The 21311-nt window shown below is 32.2% G+C and overlaps 1 protein-coding gene across 9 annotated transcripts in view; it reads left to right on the top strand.

Moving 5' to 3' along the window:
• The window catches only part of ADGRL2 (adhesion G protein-coupled receptor L2), a 180063-nt gene that overhangs the window by 114103 nt on the left and 44649 nt on the right, over positions 1 to 21311 (top strand). For all 9 annotated transcript variants that reach the window (XM_061183963.1, XM_061183959.1, XM_061183962.1 and 6 more), the window contains 2 exons: positions 12022 to 12131; positions 18193 to 18993. In XM_061183963.1, coding sequence (XP_061039946.1) covers positions 12022 to 12131; positions 18193 to 18993 — 911 coding nt within the window. The remainder of the gene's footprint in view (positions 1 to 12021; positions 12132 to 18192; positions 18994 to 21311) is intronic.

Genomic DNA, 21311 nt, shown 5'->3' with positions numbered 1-21311 from the left:
ACCTTATTATATACAGCTAACACGGGGTTTTTAATTGTGCAAACACATGAGACTCCAGCAGTGATAGTCAATTTGATAAAAGGATTAGATTATGAATATTTTGTCACGATTAAAGATTAGTTCTGATTTATCAGAAGTAAGCCAGTGAAATTTGCCATATATTTATCGTCAGGTGAGACTCCATTAATTTTGAGAGTGTATGAACCACAGAATATCCACCTCTTTATAATTCTCTGATAGATTAGGTTATTTATATTCAGATAATGGGTATTAAGGATTATTTTTAGCCTTCCACACCTGCTCTACTGCTAAGAGTATCCCAAGAGTCTGTGGTTCCAGTCTTTTGCCTTTACTGTTTCTCATCTCTTGTCTTACAGAACAGTTCGGTAAACATCTGTACAAAATTTCTGCAGTTTTTATTAAGGGAGACAACAGTGGTATGTATCAACAGGACATTTTGAGTTGTTCCTTCAATTAAAAAACCCTCAATAAAATATAGAAGAATGAGAATTCCAATTTAGGAAGTATTTATTGAATGAGCACTTCTTGCCCTAAATAGGACTAGGCATTCCAAGGAATTTAAAAGAAGCCTAACAACATCTAACTGGAGAGGTAAGACTAGGGTCCTAGAAACAACTAAAAGGCATTCATGGTATGAGACCTGTTACGATGAAGTGCCTAGCACTCTTTGGGGTGTTTGGAAAAGAATATAAACAGAAACGCAAGGAGTTTACAGCTTAATTTTAACATGGAAAATACTTGGTGAGTTAAATAACAATTTTATGCAAAATACAGAAGAGAGCCACAAAGCAGAATATGATTAATTGCCTAATTAATTATATAGACAGTTACTGGAAAGGAGAGAAAGATCACTTCAGGTTCGGGAAATTGGGGAAGAATTTAATACTGTTTGGCCAGTGTAGTTTATGTGTTGGCCTTCTCTATACCTCCTCCTTAGCAGATGCTTCCTGCAAATGTGTGTGCTTCTTAGGCTTGCATAAAGGGCATCACTGTGAGTTGGAAAATAGGAGTTCCTCAGACTAGTGTCCTAGGTTCTAAAAATGTTCTACCTCAGAGACAAGATCCTTCAAATGGTTCTTTGTATAAGGAAGAAATCGTTCAAGAAGTGTATTGACAGTAATTTCCGTGGGAATTCAGTTCAGATACATCTTTTTAAATTAGAAAGAACAACATAAGGAAAGCACAGATAGTGGTTTTTATGAGGCACAAAGTTAATATCAGATAATTAATAAAAAAAGATTCATGACTTACGGAATAATTGCATAGCATTTTGTTTTCCGAATGAGAGTTTTCACTTTGTCGACCATTAACTCTATGTATTTCCCTCTCCTCCAACATTAATTTATACTATGAAGTTCATACTATTCATAGTATGAATGCTATTAAGATATTGCTCACTTGTTCATACTATTAAGATATTGCTCACTTGTCCTTTCACATCCCCTTTTACACAAAGCATTCCTATATGCTTGTTTATAAACTATGTCACATATTTTACTACCAAAATATTTACAAGTTGCATGAGGAAAATAAATTACTGTAAAACAAAAGTAATAATAAGAAAAGTGCACTTAACTGAAAAACAAGTTTGATGAGGAAATAATAGTACTAAAAGTCATGAAAGATTTCATACTGAAAATTCATTTTCGGTAAAGAATAGCTGTGCTTTCTTGCCTCTTGGTTAAAAAACCCAAGCACTTATAGAACGTTGTCATTTTAATAAAAAATGGAAAAAATTCCTGAATTGCGTAAGTACTTTAACAAAAAGTTGTACTTTGTCTTAACTTTTGCATAGATGGTAAATTTTTAAAAGCTACATCACCAAAAGTCTTATGATTTTATGTCTATGCTTTCATTTTGATTACATAGGAAGTTCTGTGAACATTCATTGCTGTGCTATAATCAAAGTGAGGTCTGTAAAAGAGGAAATTATATTAGCTGTCAATTAGACTAGAGATGCATTTCTTTTATAGGCAGAGATTTATAATACTGACTAAATGACATCCCATGAAACATGTTGGGAGGCAGAAAAAAAATATTTATGGCATAATTTTCCTGTTTGTCAAAATCACATCTAAACCAAGGGAGTTATCTTTAAGGTGAATTTAAAATAGCAACAACAAAAATCTAGTTTACTCAGTTTTGCACTGTAAAACTCCTTTTAGTTGCAGGTTCTTTTACATTATTTCAAACTCTAATCTTCTGAGCGGGTAATTAATGGACCAGAAAAGCCATTTGTGGAAAAGAAGAGCCATAAGGGTGAACATATTTCTTCACAGAATGATCTTTAAGAAGTAAATAATTACAAAAGGAAAAGATTTGGGATGACCAATCTAAATCTGAGGATAATTAGAAGGAATAGAGTATGAAAATCAAAGTGCTTGGCATGTACAATTCTCATATCATAACAAGACTAATTAAATATTTAGAAACCAAAAATCCCCTCACAATTTGAAGAAAAATAACCCACGACAAAAGGGTCTGTAACTTTGCAGATAATTAGCAAGGGTTACAGGAAGGAAAAGCATCACAGATTGGCTCCAAGGCTCTGAAAGGTCATGTCTTATTATGGTGTGTCTTTTATATGGTCTGGTAACAAGTTTCTTGCTAATTTAATCTAACTAGGGCATCCCATAGCGATATCCCATTTCCCTTGTTAAAAATGTGATAGTTTCTGCAAGTGCAAACTGTAGTAGGTTAACATTTTTAAAAATAATTGCTCCTAATTGATACAGGTCATAATAATTTTTTAAATTATTAAAAGCAGAGGTCTTGAAAATTTGGACTCAGAAGCAATATTTTTAAAGTATTCCAAAATTTTATAGCTTTTATCCCCACTTGAATTATCTTGTTCCTTTCATTAAGTAGTTAGACCTGATGACCCTGTGAATGAAATTTAGTCTCAGTGGCATGCTTTGTAAATAAATATTTCTTATTTTGCTAATAAAAGCAAGTGCATTTATGTTGAATGTGCATTTCTGCAAACAAGAGATTTTGTACTGGATTAATAAGGCTCTGAGTGAGTCCAACCTAATTTGCATTAAACTGACCCCAAGGTCCAGTAAAAACTGCAAGGAATTTCAAAGGTTTGTAAAACATAGAAAGTTGTTTTTAGAAAATCAGCATTGTCATTTCAAAATCCTAATTTTAGTAATTAATGTGGAATTTTTGAGAATTTTTTTGAGTTTCTAAGATGCCAATTTAACTATAAATATTAAAGTATGCATACTTTGTGGTTTTAATTCCTGACACAAACTGATTATGGAAGGTATCACTTTCATGTTATTCCTGTTTTCAACATACTGAAAACTAGAATGACGACAACCTTCTGGATATGAGCCTACACAGGATTTTATTTCAAACTTTTGTTGATTTGCTGTAGGTTAACTGATACTTATTTTTTTGGCTTTCTATTTGTTACATACTATACACTTTTTCAGTCAAATAGGTTTATGTTTATATATCGATAGTCCAGACAGATATTTTGTATTCTTGCTTATAGTTATTTAAATAATAAATTGACTTCTTCTATACTTTTTTTCAAATACAGTTGTAAAGATTTAATTATAGTTGCAATTTTTAAAAAATTAGGACTATATTTCAAATTTTTGAAAACACCAGTATATAGGAAACTGAATGGAATAAAATTAATATTATTTATTTTTTCCAAATTATGTATCCATGCGTGTATCAGTATTCAAGAGTATTTTCCTAGAGATTTCGGGTAGCAACTTTAGTTCAATAATTCAACTTTGTTTCAAGGATTTTAAAACACTTTAAATAATACAATATTATAATGCTTAGAGTATAATATCCTAACATGCCTAAAGAATTAAATACTATATGATGGATAGAAATCTTCTACAATACACAAATTATTAAATAAATTATGAGAACATAGTTATGTGACAAATGGGAACATTACTTCAGAACACCTCTTTTTTACCACATTAATTACACATCATTTAGCTTCCTGATGTTATGTTTACCTAGCAATTAGTTAGGCTTACAAATCATCATTAATAAATATTTTAAAAATGCAGGACCACTTTCCTTAGCTCTACAGAATGGAAGTTTAGATGATAAAAGGGGATTTCATTACACAGTTTTAAAAAAGGCTTGACAACATTCAACTCAGTTTCCCTCTGTCATCTGTGAAGATGATTATAACCTTGTATCCTGGAGCATAACTTCTTTTTATCCCCCCAGTTTATTTGATTACTTTGTTTGAGCAAATTTACTTAGGAACTTAACTATTCATGTTTTAAGGTAATCTACTATGTGTATAAAAATTTATTGTAAATTTGGACTCAAAAAAGACAGGGGTTCTAGTGCCTAGAGTACTGCATTCATTCCTTGGTCATTTGGAATTGTTAGCGCATGAAAAAGTTATTTGGAAGCTAAAGGGTACTTTTTCCTCCACCCCTTAAATAGATGTGTCTCCTTAGTGTTGTATTATTGGCTTTCATGATACAAAACTGCTTCCAAATTGACAGAATTCTCTGAGAATCAGGTACAGCTGATTGAAACAGAATTGGACGTCTGATATTTATTTTCTAATAACTGTGTTTATTTACAAGCAGCAGTAGTCAGGCTAACCATTCATCATTATTTCATTCATTCAAAAACAACTACTGAATTCCTGTTATGTGCCAGGCATATAGTCACTTCCAATAAAAATGTATAGGTTGACAGTGACCTTTTTTCTTTATTTTCCTTTTCTTTTTTGCCCTCTGTGGTAATGTTTCTAAATTTAAAAAATTTGTGTACTTGAAGAGAATAAAATTTACTTATTGACATATGATATTTTTTTTGGTAATTGAGGCTCAAAAATGAATATCATTTCTAGTCCATTAGTTAGAGAATAGGTTTATAACATCAACTGTAGATGTTCTATTCAGTTAGACGATATAGTTCCCCATGTGGATGTGGTTTAAACTTCCACAGTACCCCTGTGAATGTTCTGTTTATATTTGGCACTTGGGAAAGAGATATCATTACATGTTTCCCTAGTACCTTGAAAGCATTTATTTCATCTCCAAAAAGTAAGCAGTTTTAACTAAGACAGAAGGGAGCTCAGGAAAGAAACAGACCTGTTATTGCTAGTATTTTATAATTGAATTTAAAAAAATAACAGATGCCACTAAGAGACTGAAATTATTGACGCAGTCTTCACTGAACAGACATTCTCAATAAAGAATTGGACTAATTGTAGAGGATGACTCCAAATTTCAGCAAACATTAATTTTTAGTTTCTGTCATGATATACTAAGCTTTTCTGTTGAATGCTGGAGTATTTGTTCAAGTTGGTAGATTTTGCATTTTTAATCTTCCTTAGAACTGTGGTGAATAATGGCCCCTGGCAGGAGATAATGAAATTTTCTTAATTTATATTTTCAAGCAGAAGCTTCTATTGAAAATGGCATCCTATGGCCTGGAGACATAGCTCTAGTGCAAGTTTCAGGGGAGATGCAATAATAATGCAGTGCCACCGAGATGAGGAAAGATGGGACAGTGAAGAAGTAATTTAAGGAAGAAAAAAAGAATGTACCAAAGCTTTATTATAGCATATCTAATGATCTGTTGAAGATTCCCAATGGTTTTTGGAGCATGACTGGAGAAACTAATGTTATCTTGCCAAAACAGAAGCCCCTGCTTAATCAGCAGAACAAGACTATTGATTAAAACACCTCTCACAATAGATTACACATGGAATCTCATCACCATACTTTGCACTTGGTAAAGTGTAATAGTGAGCGTAAGATAATCAAAAGAAGAGTAAAAGCAATTTGTTGGGCATTGTACAATTCAAAATTAGAATTGGAAAGGAAACAAATTTGCATGAATACTTCAGCCTGTTTTTAAAGCTGTACATAGGAAATCATATGGGAAATATAGGGAATACTCTGGAAGAACAAAAGATGTTCTGCCCCTTTAAGATTTGCAAATCTATGTCCATCTCATATAAAGGAGTAATACTCTTATTACTGATATTTTTGTTGTTGTTGGTAATCCATATTTGTTAAGGGATTGTGCAAAGAGTTTGCCTGCATTATCTTATTTAACCTTAACGACAAACTTCTAAAGAGGGTATTATGGTTTACAGGTGAGAAAGCTAAGGTTGAAAGGTTTAATATGTTGCTTATGGACTCACAGTTAAGTAAGCAGCAGGGCTGGAACTAAAACCCCTATTCTTTTTTATTCTAAAGCCTCTGCTTTTAAACACTCATCTCCCCAGTTAGCAAATAATTTTGCTTCTGAACAGAGTCCAACGATATGCTATGCTGGTGATTTTCATACAGCTTATTCTCAGCTTATAATAACGTGTGCATTGTTCCTTCTTTCATTTACAGTTTTAAAAGATTAAGGAAAAGCAGCATATTAATAGTTTGTTTGCATTATTAATATTTCATTAGTGATGAAGCACTACTGTCCCCTAAATTAAAAGATGTTTCTTCAAATTCTGCTGTTTAATCTGTGCATGATAATTTATACATAATTTCCATATACTAGTATGTAAATTAATGATAATATACATTTATAAAATGCATTTTTATCAATTACACATTTTTCTTGGCAATATTTATCTTAATTTCAAAAAATATTGTGGATGTCTTAAAATTTAATGTTGAAACCTGAGAACATTGACTACATCTAGAAGATAAAATAGACTTATAATACTTTTAACTTCTTACCATCTACTGATTGTGATGGTTAAGAGATTCATTAGATATTCCTTAAAGTATCTTTCTCTTACATACTGTGCACAAACCTAGACAATGTCACTGACTTTAAATATCGTACTCTAAGTTTTGCTAATAAGCAAATATATTGGTATTTCCTTATGCATGGGAAGTAAATTAATAAACTATTAATCTCCAAAATTTTTTGTTTTATTTTCTTCAGCTTTTGAGATGTACATTTAGCTTTATTTTTGAATAGAATTTTTTTTCCCATTTAAAGTAGAAAGACTTACAGGAATGAATTTTTAAATAATTTTTTAAATTCAGATTTTTTTTTGCTCCATTTAAAGCAGCTCTGTGGCCTATAAAGCAGGATTTAGGATTTTCTGTGTTATGGTTGATGGGTTTTATGATTAAAATGTAAGTTTTATGAATATTAACATGAGATATAATACTTTTATTCTGGTATTTCAACTTAATGTTACCAAGCATTTATTATTGGATTTATTTTAGTTACCTATGGGATTCTCAGAATGAGTGTTGTATTCTATATATATTTTAGATTAGAAAATTAGAGGAAGAAATATTTAATATGATAGAAAGTTGCAACCTAAAATAATGTATAGAAATAACATATAGGTGATTTTTTTAATAGTGCTTTTAAACCAATGATGTAAAATAATGTTTAGCCTTTTATCTACACATGCCAACTTGGAAATTTTTGGAAATGTGGTTAGAATATTAAAAATGATCATACGCTTAGATCTGAGACTGAGTGCGTATGTAGTTTTACATTAACTTAGTAGGTGGTATTAAATCATACATTATATCCCAGAAATTGCTTAGAAGTAAATTTTTGCAAGGGCTGCCTTTATGCCCCGTGAGTTCTTTCTAAAAACAATTGTATAGTATAATGTTTTCCTATAGTTGAGCCACTTTATTAAAATGTATTTGAATAATAAGTCAAAGGTTGACTATAGAAAAATTTGCAATGATTATAGTGGATCTTGTTTTGGTTTGTTATTTTTAATGATACCTTCCTTCTAGGGAACACAGTATATTTTTACAGATTGCCAAAATTTTATTTCCAGATTTGTTTAGTGTTAGATATTTTCATTAGCTAGGAAAAGATTATACTTTCCTTCTGTTGTTGAAAATGGGCTTACATGTGATGTATACATGTACTTAGAAATTGTACTTATTTAGACCCCTCAGGTTAGGAACTTATAAATAACTAGTCTGCTGGCTCAACATTAGAGCAACTAAAACCCTTGATTCTTATGATTAAAATTAGCAAGAGAAGATATGTTAACATTGTAAGCTGTATTATGTACTTGCTGCATAAATCATAGTCATCACTAAATGCTTTTCTATTTCACTTGTATTTTATTAAGCTTCATAGAGTAAAAGCATGTGTTCGCATATATAATTTATTCTTTACTAAAGCACCTAAACCTGTCTCTAACCCAGTGGTCCTCATAAATCAGAATCATCAGCAGCGCTAGTTAAAACACAGATTGCTGGGTACTAGCCTCCAGAGTTTCTGAGGCTGTTGGTCCTGGGTGGGACCTGAGAATGAATTTCTAACAAGTTCCTAGTTGATGCTGGGGCTGCTGGCCTGAGGACCACATTTTGAGAACCAGTGCTTTAACTATCCTCACTCATCTGTGCAGCCTTACAAACACCAAATAAAATAAAATCAATCATTTAGAAGTTGAAGTGTTTCTTTATAATGAACAGTAATTGCATTTCCTTCAAGTCATAATTAAAGGTCCACCTATTTAAAAAACCCTATTTATCCTCTTCTGCCTTGTTCTCATTTATACTGAATTTTTATGTTTCACATTTAGGAAAAATATAAATTTTTAACATCATGAATCCACATGGTATTACTAAAATATACTGATACTTTAATTGTTAATGTAACCATACCTTAACTGATAAATCTTTTTTTCTGGAGGAAGAGAGAGAAACTCATGAGGGGAACTGCACTTAGGGCTGAGAATGCAAACAACTGAATGCCTTTCCTTTCTTGGCTTAGTTGTGACTTTTTATTTTCATTAGAGTGAAAACTTGAAGCTGAGCGGTTGGTGGGAATTTACTTTGCTTCTGTGGCTAATTGCTTTCTCTTTCCCTATCATCTTGAATGATAGCAGTTTACAGTTTTACAGCCTTACCAGCAGTGTATTGGTTAAGGAATTTTCAGATTTTTCTTAGTACTAACAGCTCACATTGGGTATTTCCTTTTCCCTAGTTTCCTCACACTTTCTGTATTTGGAAACTTAAGGCTACTTGCATAAAGAAATTTACATAGTCTGTATTTTTAATAATTTCCATCATTTGGTCCTCTAAAATTTTCGGTTTTCTTATCCATGAATCAAGATACTAGTATGCAAATCTGATATTCTCATACCTTTGTGTTCCTCTTCTTGCTGACCCTTTACTGTTTTAGCACCCAAATTCCTTTTTTCCTCAAGATTAATTTCTTGCACTTCTGATATATAAAATGAACCTTTTTGACATCTTGAGAGGCCCTGAATTCTAGAAATCTTTATAATTGTATTTGCAGGAACTCCATTAAGTTTCTTTACCTTCAATTTTACTTAAGCACACAGACCTAAAATTAATACTTTTTGCTGTCTTAGAGTGAATGCATTGTACAATGTGATTATTAAAAGAAATTTTAAAAATTACGTGGTTGATATAAACTATTATAATTGCTTTTGACATTAATTTGAACTTGTAATTGTGGTCAGGTGACTAATGCAGAGTTGTTCAGAAAAAGAGTAAATATGAGCAGTTATTTTTCATTTTATGGTGTTTGTCTTCTTTTAAACAAAATATAATGAAAACAGGACTACTTATCCCTTGTATACTTCCTGCCAACATACTGTGACATTGACTAAAAGATATTTCAAATCCCATTTTAAAGTCATATTTATTTATCTGCTCTTACAGTGGGAAGAAACCTGGAAAATCGTCAGTATGTTCTTTAGTTTTGAAAAAATGATATAAATTTCCAAATCCTTTGAGCAACTTCCTTCTTCACCTTGGTCCAAAGTCCTTCGTGCTCTTGGTCTATTTCAACCTTGAGTACAGTCCCCTTTCTCTCTCACCTGTTCCTGGTTTGGTGGGGAGGGAGGCTCCAATGGGAAGGGAAGGGTGATGAAGTATATGAAAAGTTTACTCACGAGTGGAATTGTTTTTTTTGTTTGTTTGTTTTGTTTTTTTCCACAGCTGGAATTGTTGTTTTATGGGATTTCTACCATGAATATATTTTGAATAAATATTAAAACCATTTACAACATGGCAGAGCTTCATTAATGGCTATAAAATATATATAGAAGGAGTGTATGAAAGGGATATCTAACTCATAGGAGTTTAGATTTCTTTGTTTCTGAGAAGTGTGAGGGTGAGATAAAGGGACGATCTTTGTAGGTATGAATAAGTACAAGCAAGGAAATTAAAGTTTTTAATTTTTGATGGGGACCAGGTTAGTAGCTGAGAATTCCTGAGATCAAGAAACTTTGAAAAGAAGCAGTGAACTCTTGTTACTGTAAAATTTAAGAAGAAAATGAAACATTAGTTCAAACAATAGACGTTGGTCTGCTGAGAAATCTTAAATCCATTTGCTGTTTAAAATTTTAGGATATAAAATTTGTTCCACTATTCATGTTAAAATAATTCATTTACACTAAATGGAGAACCATTGGCAAATTTTTATAAATGATTGAACCCATTTAAGAGAAATACGGAATAAGGGGAGTAAAACATGATGTTGCATAAGAATGTGACACTGCATTGTTTACATTATCCGTGCTTTTGAAAATTATTTTATATGGTATGTTTAAAAAAATATGGCATTAAGGTATTACAGATTATGATAAAAGTTATCATTAGTTTAATATTTGTACAAACAATTTTAGTTATAATTTATTTAATATTTAAAATGTCCATTTGAAGTTCATTTATTATACCTTGACCTATAAAATTTACCTGTTTGATCCTATAGAAGTTTTCAGGTCTTGCTGCTCTACAGGGACGAATCAACCTGGTTTGAGTTGAAGTGGCTCTAAGGTGCATGACTTTACATACCTACCCCTCTCTAACACAGTTCTCCTTCCACCCTCCGTGAATTAGTTGTGCTAAAAACTGGGCTACTTTTTCATTCTTTATTTGCCATGCTAGAGTCTAGTTATTTAATATACTATAGAATGTCTGGTATTCAAATTATCAAGTAAATTTTGTTAAAATGCTCTTGCTCTGCTTGCTTTGTCTTCCTAATTTATATACCAGCAGAAAATACAATAATAACCCTGAAAATATTACATCCCATTGGGTTGTAATCAAGTTAAATATAAAGGAAATGGTTCTTGCCTTTATATAGCTTATAACAGGATCATTTGGACAAATTCATAGAACTCAAATAAATATCATCTTGCCCTGGAATTCTAACTTAATTCTAATAATCTCAATGACAATGAATTAATGACAACACAAAAATAAGAAAATACTTCCAATAGGAATAAATAGGACATTCTAGGCATCATGTTAGTGACATTCTTTTTAATGTTGTATTTCAGGGAGTACTAATTTAGAAAAACCGAATTCATCGTCATATCATGTTGATAGTATAAGCATATTGCTCTATGAAAATAGTAAGTGTAACACAATGCTTAGACACTCAGTATTATGTACCACGCACTATGCTAAATGCTTTAAATTCATTCTGTCATTTATGCAGGCCATAGCATGGAAGGTGTGATCTATTAGCTTGGTATCTGGTATTCAAGAGTGTATAAGTACCTGTAATAGAACGCTTAACACAAAACGGGATTTAGAGGATAAGCTTAAAACCTGGCTCTTCCTTTGTTTCAGTATGTTGTCAAAATTTACTTTCAAGCTATTCAGTTTATGACTCTGTTTTGTTCAGTTCCATTCTTGTTCAGTACCATTTTAAAGTCAATTTTAATTCTTAAATATTATGGTGAGTATCCAGGTAAGTTTCTTTTTTTTCAGTACATGTTGAACATGTCAAAAATTCCAATTAAAATGTATACTAAAAGAATAGAGAACTGTTAGTGATTTTCTTTTTATTTCCAGTTAAAATTCAGTGTGACCCATGATACAGAAATATCACAACATAAAGAAAATAGGACTTTTGTAACTCTTTACAGCAACCTAATATCAGTTGAATTTTTTAATTTATGCTACTAGTTGCTTGAAGAAAATATGGATCAGTTCTCTATTATATTTCTTTAGTAAAAATAAACAAATACATTATTGTTACACAAGTTTGATTTGTTTTGTTTTCCAGGTGCAACAATCGAACACAGTGTATAGTAGTTACTGGGTCAGATGTATTTCCTGATCCATGTCCTGGCACATACAAATATCTTGAGGTCCAATATGAATGTGTCCCTTACAGTAAGTATGAAGCTTGTATTTTTCACTTTCTACAGCATTCCTCGATGATGCTGAAAGAGGACACATGTGAAAGAAGCATATGTTTATGGCCTACAAAACTATTATGCATGCAGAGCACTAACAGACTCGGGCCTCCAATTAGTTTCATGAAATGTGGACGGAAGCCATAGTGTGATGCTGGCCAAGTGTCTGTCTGTGTTCTTAAGTGTTTGGCTTTTAAGGCTAGTGTTTTTCCAGAAAACAAACTTGAATTAGCTATTCAATAGGGCAGATAGAAATCTGTACTTTTGCCCAATACCAATTGCTGACAAATTGGTTTGGCTCACAGTTTTCTAAAGAAGGAATTGACTTCGGTTTTAATCGTGAGCTACTTGAATGGCTACCTGCTGTTGTGGTAACTCTAATGCCTGGTGAAAGCTACCATTGCAGTAACTGAGGCAAGTGCTTTCCTTTTTGTCCCTTGTCCTTAAGAAAGGACTCCTTTACCAGATTCAGTGACTAAATCTTAACACTAAATAAAACAAACGTAACAAAGCCTTGCACATATTTTTAATTTTGCAACATCCATTTTTAGTATTATCCTTTAGAGGAATATTTAAAATTCAGTTGGGAACTTCATAAGTAGGCTTCAGCTAATACTGTAATTCTGTGTAGCTTTCCTCCTAATCTCAGAATTCATACTTATGAATTGGATTCTGTATTTTCAACAGGAAAAAAACATTTTAGGCAATTAAAAAGATTAAGTATATTACTTAATTTTCATCAGGTAATTTGTTTGGTTTTGTTCTTGACTTCTTTACTTCTTAAATTGGATAAACGTGTCATGCCACCTTAATTCATAGGCATTTGAATTAAAAATTCTTTAGCAGCAATTTTATGATTTGCTTTAGAGGACTTCCGTCCTTAAAAAAAGATGGACTCAAACTAATAATGAAATTGCTTTTTCCAGAAGCTCAAAAACCAGATCACTAGTTCTGCTAGATTCATATGTTCAAAGTATCAATATTTCTGAAACCAAAGGGCTGATTTTACACAGATATACTATGCCCAGTATGGTTGTAATACATACTTACACATCCTGTGAAGGCACTGTCTCTCTCTTCTCTGCCTGCAGTTTTGATAAATTGGCTTTTTGTGGGGTATCAGTTAAAGGCCAAACACATTATCTTTTCATCCCTGCTCTGTGTTGTGTTACTGTGAAATGGAGGCTTTTTATGTTTTCAGTATTTTCTATACCATTTGTAGGATTGGAAGCCTACTGAGTGCACTGATCTTTATATCGTTTCTCCTGTGTGTAGTGTTGGTGGCTTACATAATCATTCTCCTGTGCCACTGGAGGAACATTGTATTCTTTTGAGCTAACCAAAGTTTTGTTCCATAAAGTCACTTTCAGTTGAATTTAGTATGGTTTCTGTCCTCAAATTAGAAAAGGAATACAGCATCCATTCCCAAACAGTGGAATCAGTCAGAGCTGCCAAGAATTATGTCTTTCTGGAGCCAGTTCCTGTAATCTAGTCTATAGATCAAGAACAGTGTTAAGAAAATATTATTTTCAGACTTTTAAGTTATTTCTTGCGCTGTTCAAGAAAGGAAAATGTGGATATCTTCTGGAACATCTAACTTTCAAAATTTACTTTTTCAGTTCTCCAGAAGTAATGTACATTGTGTAATAAACTTGCAAATAGCTATACTCAGAGAAGTATTTGTTCTTTTTAGTTTTTGTCCTTAAAAAAAACCCCGGTAATTAATTTGCTGTTACCTTTCTAGATGTTTGCACGAGACAGAAATAAGTCTATGGCTTTTTTAAACTACTCCTTGCTAAAGAGTAGAAGTAATTATAATTCCTATATACTGTACAGTAGTGACACACTATAACTTGCATGATTTTCACTAATATTAAAATTAATGAAAAGGATCTTTTTAGATTGTTCTGATCTTATTTAGGACTGTGTATCTTCTCAATCTCTTTTCCCCATTATCCTCTCCTTTTGTTTCTTTATGCTTCTGTCCTTTATAACCATCTCTTATACTTGTTTTTATTTTAAGAGTCTAGCTTTCACTTTTCCCTTGTTTTAATAGTATTTGGTACTTTGTAATGTTTGCATACTCCATTTACACTTAGTTGATAAAAACTGTCACTGTCAGATAACATTTATTATGTGTCTGTTACCACCTGGCTTTATGCCAGTTTCTATCCAGAGCAAATTCTTCAGGAGCATATCCATCCCAAACTGTTTCCACTTATTTAAAAAAAAAATTTAGAAATTTTCCATGATCTTTGAAAATTTTATAATAAATTTACTCAACAGAGTCCATTATAAATGCTGTTGTTTTTTAACTTTGTATGTTTATAGGCAGGCACATATATTATATTTGATTAGTAATTGAATGAATGTGTGTTTAAAAGAAGTCATAAGGATCTTGTAGGATAAAGGAGAGTAATCAGATCAGAATTTCCATATCCTACAGGTGTGATTTGGTTTGATTTTTGTACCCTCTTATCTCAAATTATCATTAAGTTATTAAAGTTATACCATAAATTCAGCTATGTTTTATTTTATGAGAAAAAAAAACTTTTACTATCGATTGAATCATTATTAATGAATAAACATAAGATTATTCAAAATGAAATAGTGTGTCACTTCAGATACAGAGTATGTAGGCTTTAGTTTGTTTGGGTCGATTTCTTGTCTTGCATAACCATGTCCTTCACTGATGTTAGTGGGTCACGTATTTATGTTTGTTCTATAGCATAGTAAATGTATTGTTATGAATTAATTCATACAGTCTCTTAAGACAAGTTGCAATATATATTTGTGATGAAGAATGCTAATTTCATTAATTTGATTGTATTTTTATATTTTTCTCGGTTGAGAGAATTTTGGCTGATTTGACAGATATATATCCTTTGGGTTGTCATAAAAATCATAATGTAAGGTCTTTTGTTTTGAATATCCATATTTTATGCACTTCATCAATCATCAAAAGTTTTATTTAATTTTTTTTTTACTTTTACATTTGAATGTTACTTCTCAGTTTTCATTAGAATTATAAATTATATACAATATATATCCATTTTATTTTCTTTAATATAAATATAATAGTTAAATCGTAAATGAAGTCATCCCTATTTAATATTTTGCTCAGTAACTTCACTGTCATTGTAATGTATCAAATAATAAAACCCAGCCATTTTCAATTAATAGAAAACAAAATATATTTTCTACATCCTTTATTGAACTTGTTTTAAGTTCTGTTTTAAATGCATAACATATTTTAAAATGTATTATTCCCATCTTTGCATTTAATTGATGTATTTCAGTAAAATCATCCTTTCCTAAAAATGAAGAATATAGCTGTGTATAAAGATAGTCTGAGCAGACTCAACACTAATGATTTATTTTATCCTCATTTTCCCACCATGCCCTTCCTTTATTGATTGTAAGCAGGTATAATATTGCTCTTCACTGAGCAGTAATTTTAGGACCAGTGGTTTATAAAAAAGAATTGTTCCACGTCAGTAACACTGAATTTCCTTTTTACTGGATGTAGTCAGGTTTACGCATTAATAGAGCAAGTATGTTTCCTGAAAGTGGTTAAATAGACCAAGCTAGATGGGGGAGGTGGTGTCTTAATGTGGAAGGTTTCCTATGGCAAAAATATTTGTGTGATATGTTTCTCCCTAAGGTATTTCAGGAGGTCAGTATTTAATCTTGATGAATTATCATAATTTTAAAAAATTAATCAAGCTAAGGCATCTTAATGAAATGTGCAACTACAGTATCTTTGAGTAGTCAGTTTGGAGATACAGTATTAGCACACCCTAATGCATTTTAATAAGGGAAGAGGGAGAATCACAGACATTAATCTGGTCACTTTATGAAATTCAGGCAACATACTTCAAAACCTACATACAAAATCTAAAACAGTATTTTATGGTTTGTAATTATTAGAATACGATTTACCAGCGAGAATCTTACATAGCATACTTCCTAACTGCATAATCCATTTCTTTAAACTTCTTGGAGGGAGGATTTTTTTCTCCTATAACTCTACTAATCAGGTTTGTTTTATGAAAGCATTTACCTTTTATGGGGTCTATGGAATCAAGGTATTTGCTTTGAATGCTTGGTATGATTGTTGTTGCATGCTAGCTTGCTTTTGTGTAAATTGATGATGGTAGACAATGTCATAATAAGCTAACCATAATTCTTTCTTCCTTTTTCTCCTTGCCTACTGTGCTTGCTTTTTCCTTGTATGTATTTTGCTTACTTTTTTTTAATAGACTTTGTATTACAAGTTTGAGATATGTGATGTAGAGAATTTAATAAGGATTTTATAATATAAAGTATATATAAATGTAAATAAGTAAATTTCCTAATTATTAGTGGGGAAGAAAGGTACTACCTTAGCCTACCCTTCAAAATAACTATTGGGGTAAAGGGGGAGGCTTGTATATTCCTGAAAAGGAGGCAGATTCTTTATAGTTAAGATAGATTTTTCTAGAAACAGAAAATTTAATAGAAAAAAATTGAAACATACTGAGATGCATAATTATATATTTCTTCTTACGTAAGTGTCTTTGAAAAATGTAACAATATCAGTATTCATTAGCTTTGACCTGAGCTTCAAAATTGAGTTGCCATGTTTATAAATATATTTCCCTGTTGTTATGCTTAACCTAATTTTAGTCAGCTTAATAATGAGTTCGCATGATAAGATAAATGGGGATGATACACCTATGCATGCATTTGTGTCTATAGCCTACCTATTGAAAGTAAAACTTGATAAGAATGCTGAGTGACTTGGGAAAGGCAAGAGTATGTACACCATGCATTAGTGAAGAGTTTCATTATTTATTCAGGTACACTAAGTGAAGCAACATGCCAACATATTTGTATTGCCTCCTTAATCTACTAAAATGATTGATCCATGTTCTTTTATGTAACTTTAGTATCTTTTCTCCTGCTAGGTTTTCCTGTTGTGTTTCTCTTTATCCAAAGTAGTGCAGCTCTTATTCTTCCTATATTTAGCATCTATTACGAATTCAATCTTAGACTGTCAATTTATTTTAATCTTTTTTCTTTTTTCCTTGCACTTTTTTTTTTCTTCCGATGCTTAAAATAGAAGTGGAGCAAAAAGGTAAATAATGTATACAGTTTGAACCCCAGCTCCCTGTTATGTGCCTTATGGATGTTACCTTCTCCCTTCCCTTCCCCTACAACACTCCTGACATTAATATATAATCAGCAGGATCTCATAAGTGCACCTCATAAAGAAGTCAACTGTTTACAATGAAATTATATGACCGCTAAATCTGGTGACAGGGTAAAATTTCTGAAGTCGGCGAGGGGGAGCTGTCCTTTCTCTGTTTCTTTTCACTCTTTATCTCTTTTTCTGATACCCTTGGATATTTTATTATTAAAGTGTCATCTTGCCTGGCTTCCAGAACCCTCTCCATAGCATGCCGTGGTTACAGGGTCTCCTGGTCGTTTCATCACTCCTTTCCTCGTATTTACTTTTCTCTGCTTCTAATTGCATTTTCCGAATATTTATGTTCCTTCAATTGAAGCACTTTTGTTTTCAGTCTGAGTTCCATAGACGTTCTAAATAAGCCTTCACATTGGGTTTGTTTTATTTGCTTAATTTTGGTGTTCTGCTTTCAGGGGCTTATAAGTGGGCTAAGGAAGGGAGGGTACAAAGTTTGGTCTAAAAGTACTTTGTTCACCCTTATGTACAAAGCTCAGAGTTTTAAAGCATAAATTACCGAATTATAAGATAAAAACACATAGCAAAAATGTACATTGTTAGCTCAATCATGAATGATCTTAAACTTAGGTTTGTATTTGTGAAAATAAACCCCAGCCGCTTTGTATGCTGGTACATCAATTATGGTAACTTGAGGAAAGAAAGGTAGTACTTGTATTAAGTATAATTTCCGGTAAAATTGAATGCTAATAGAGTGAATTTTTCTCTTTTGGTCTATGATCATTAAAACTTGCGTTTGCCTGTATAGTCTTTTAACTTTGCTTAATTCTTGTCTTTTCTCTGTGACTGTTAGTTTTTGTGTGCCCTGGGACCTTGAAAGCAATTGTGGATTCACCATGTATATATGAAGCTGAACAAAAGGCAGGTGCTTGGTGCAAGGACCCTCTTCAGGCTGCAGATAAAATTTATTTCATGCCCTGGACTCCATATCGTACCGATACTTTAATAGAATATGCTTCTTTAGAAGATTTCCAAAACAGTCGCCAAACAACAACATACAAACTTCCAAATCGGGTAGATGGTACTGGATTTGTGGTATATGATGGTGCTGTCTTCTTTAACAAAGAAAGAACGAGGAATATTGTGAAATTTGACTTGAGGACTAGAATTAAGAGTGGAGAGGCCATAATTAACTATGCTAACTATCATGATACCTCACCATATAGATGGGGAGGAAAAACTGATATTGACCTAGCAGTTGATGAAAATGGCTTATGGGTCATTTATGCCACTGAACAGAACAATGGAATGATAGTTATTAGCCAACTGAATCCATACACTCTTCGCTTTGAAGCAACGTGGGAGACTGTGTATGACAAACGAGCTGCATCAAATGCTTTTATGATCTGTGGAGTCCTTTATGTGGTCAGGTCAGTTTATCAAGACAATGAGAGTGAAACAGGCAAGAATGCAATTGATTATATTTACAATACCCGATTAAACCGAGGAGAATATGTAGATGTTCCCTTCCCCAACCAGTATCAGTATATTGCTGCAGTGGATTACAATCCAAGAGATAACCAACTCTACGTGTGGAACAATAACTTTATTTTACGATATTCTCTGGAGTTTGGTCCACCTGATCCTGCCCAAGGTAAGAATGTTTGCTTGCTAATGCTTATATCTTTTATGAACAGTTTATTTTTAAGACATCTTAATTTTTTTCCTATTTATTTTCTTTCCCTTTTCGTAGTTCAAGGGCAAATGATAATATTGTGGCATTTCAAATTGTCACATACTGTGTACATTTTAGGCTTATATTGGTCCATTTTCTTTTTCTGAATTTCTTCGTTTACATATTGGTTTCAAAAAATTGTAGCATCCTTGGTTAGTTTAGATTTTCATTGCTAAAAATGTAATGCCAACTACAAACCTGTTAGCTTTGTGTGTTTTTTCTACCTGACTTCTGAATTGATTATAATCTATGCGCAGACCTTTTAACTTCTTGGCGCCAGTGGTTAAAGGAAATTTTTGTTAGGAAGTCCCAGGAGAATTGCTAGGCTTGATATACAATGGCAGGCATAAGTATTCTGAAGTTTTGGCCTCTGCTCTCTGGGTAGGAGAAGGAGTCATCCAACATCTTACTAGATCATCGTGTAAAATAACACATTTTTATTTCCCAATAAATTTGTGACCGTTTTAGGTCAGTATTTCTGTGACTTTAACTGTTACACATGGACTAAGCATTAAATGATCCCAAGTGTTGATTTATGAAGACAAATCCGCTAGCATTTTTTGATTTGTGTTCTCTTTAGGTATCTTTATGGAGGATCATTACTTAATAAATCTTTGGAAGTATATTTTAGTTTAGCAAGTTAATTCAGTTCTGCAGTGAACAATTTTTGAGGGTAAATGAAGTTTTGAATATTTCATTAAAACAAGATTACCTCATACTCATGATAAAAGAATGACCTCTTAATATATTATTATAGAGCTTGCACTTATTATGTCTTTTCTATTTGAGCAATAATATTTGTGTTTCAAAGATCTGAATTATTTCAATTTTCTGAGTTAATTAGAATTTTCACATTGAGTTACTTCAAAATTGTAGGAGCCAGAATGTTCCTTGGAGTGACTAAATCAATCTCTTCAACAAGGTGGAACATAAATTAATATCTTTTTCTTCTGTTAAAGCAGTATACATTCACATACTTAAACACAATTACATATACCCACACATAGTTTAGGGTATAATGTTACTAAGTTCTAAATATCGTCATAGGGTTAGGACCTCAAAAGCAGAAGCCTTGTGTAATTGAATTTCTAATTTGAGTTATAGAATACAAAAATATGTGATTTTTCTTCTTAACATAAGGGCAATAATGACATATGACTTAGTATAAGCCCCCTTTTTCTCTAATTCATGTATGTCTAGAATTTGTTGGGTTAAAGTTGTAGCAATGTCCCATTGTTAAACTTTCAACAATGAAATCTGTTAGGACATAAAAATCTTTGTTGATAGTATCTTAGTATTCTTTATTTTTAAATTCAGACCTATCTTTTTTCTCTTGAGGCCAGCAATTTGGTATGGTTCCTATATCTCAGTTGTTTTTCTAAACGCTAGTACTATGCTTCTCCTTTATCCTATACGTTTGTAAAAGGCAAAAAGTCAGTAATCGACAAAATTTGACACTGTGGAGATACATGTGTTAATCTTTTTTGTAACCTGTATTACCCTCACAACTGTTAAATTTATCTTGGGTAGCAGTAAATCTCTTTCCCTCCATTAGAAAAAAAAGAAAATAAATTTTAAAAATGTAAATTCATAATCAGGCAGCACCTAAAGTTGAGTACAGATGCAGCTCAACAAGGAATCATTGCCTCCCTGCTTGTCACGGAGTACTTCATGAAGTACAAGATGAGTAATAATGTCATTTTCCACATGTGGCTTATGTTCTGGTAAATAACTTGATCCATTTCAGATGAAAGAATCTTTGATAATTTGGGTGCTTTTTGGGAAAAACAGTTACCAGCTTCGAAAATGAGAAACTTAGCCATATGTGGTAACTGCATTCCTACAGCTGTGTTGTGTTATCCAAAATAGTTAACCATTCTTATATATTCTCAGAAAGTGAAAATTCGTATTGACCCCTTATTAAACCCTTAGTGGTAAAAAGTTTTATCTGACCTAAATTTCTTGCTGATGTTTGAATTGTATTATCTTATTCACGTGTTCTTTATAATTTATCTTCAAATGCTTTTGGAGAGACTCCTGTCTCACTCATCTAAGATATGTGCTGTTATCTAACTGCATGTAGATGGGGCATTGCAGAACTATTGTGGCTCATACACTTAGGTCAAACCAGTAAGCCACTGTCAGCAAGTCTTATGTACTGGCTTTGCTACCGTGTATATAACTGAAGTGTACATTGTGCTGTAAAACGGATAATTTTTCATTGTGGACTGTTTCAC

The sequence above is a fragment of the Eubalaena glacialis genome, chromosome 3 (genome assembly GCF_028564815.1).
Source record: "Eubalaena glacialis isolate mEubGla1 chromosome 3, mEubGla1.1.hap2.+ XY, whole genome shotgun sequence".
Taxonomy (NCBI): domain Eukaryota; kingdom Metazoa; phylum Chordata; class Mammalia; order Artiodactyla; family Balaenidae; genus Eubalaena; species Eubalaena glacialis.
This window is presented reverse-complemented; position numbering and strand designations above follow the sequence as displayed.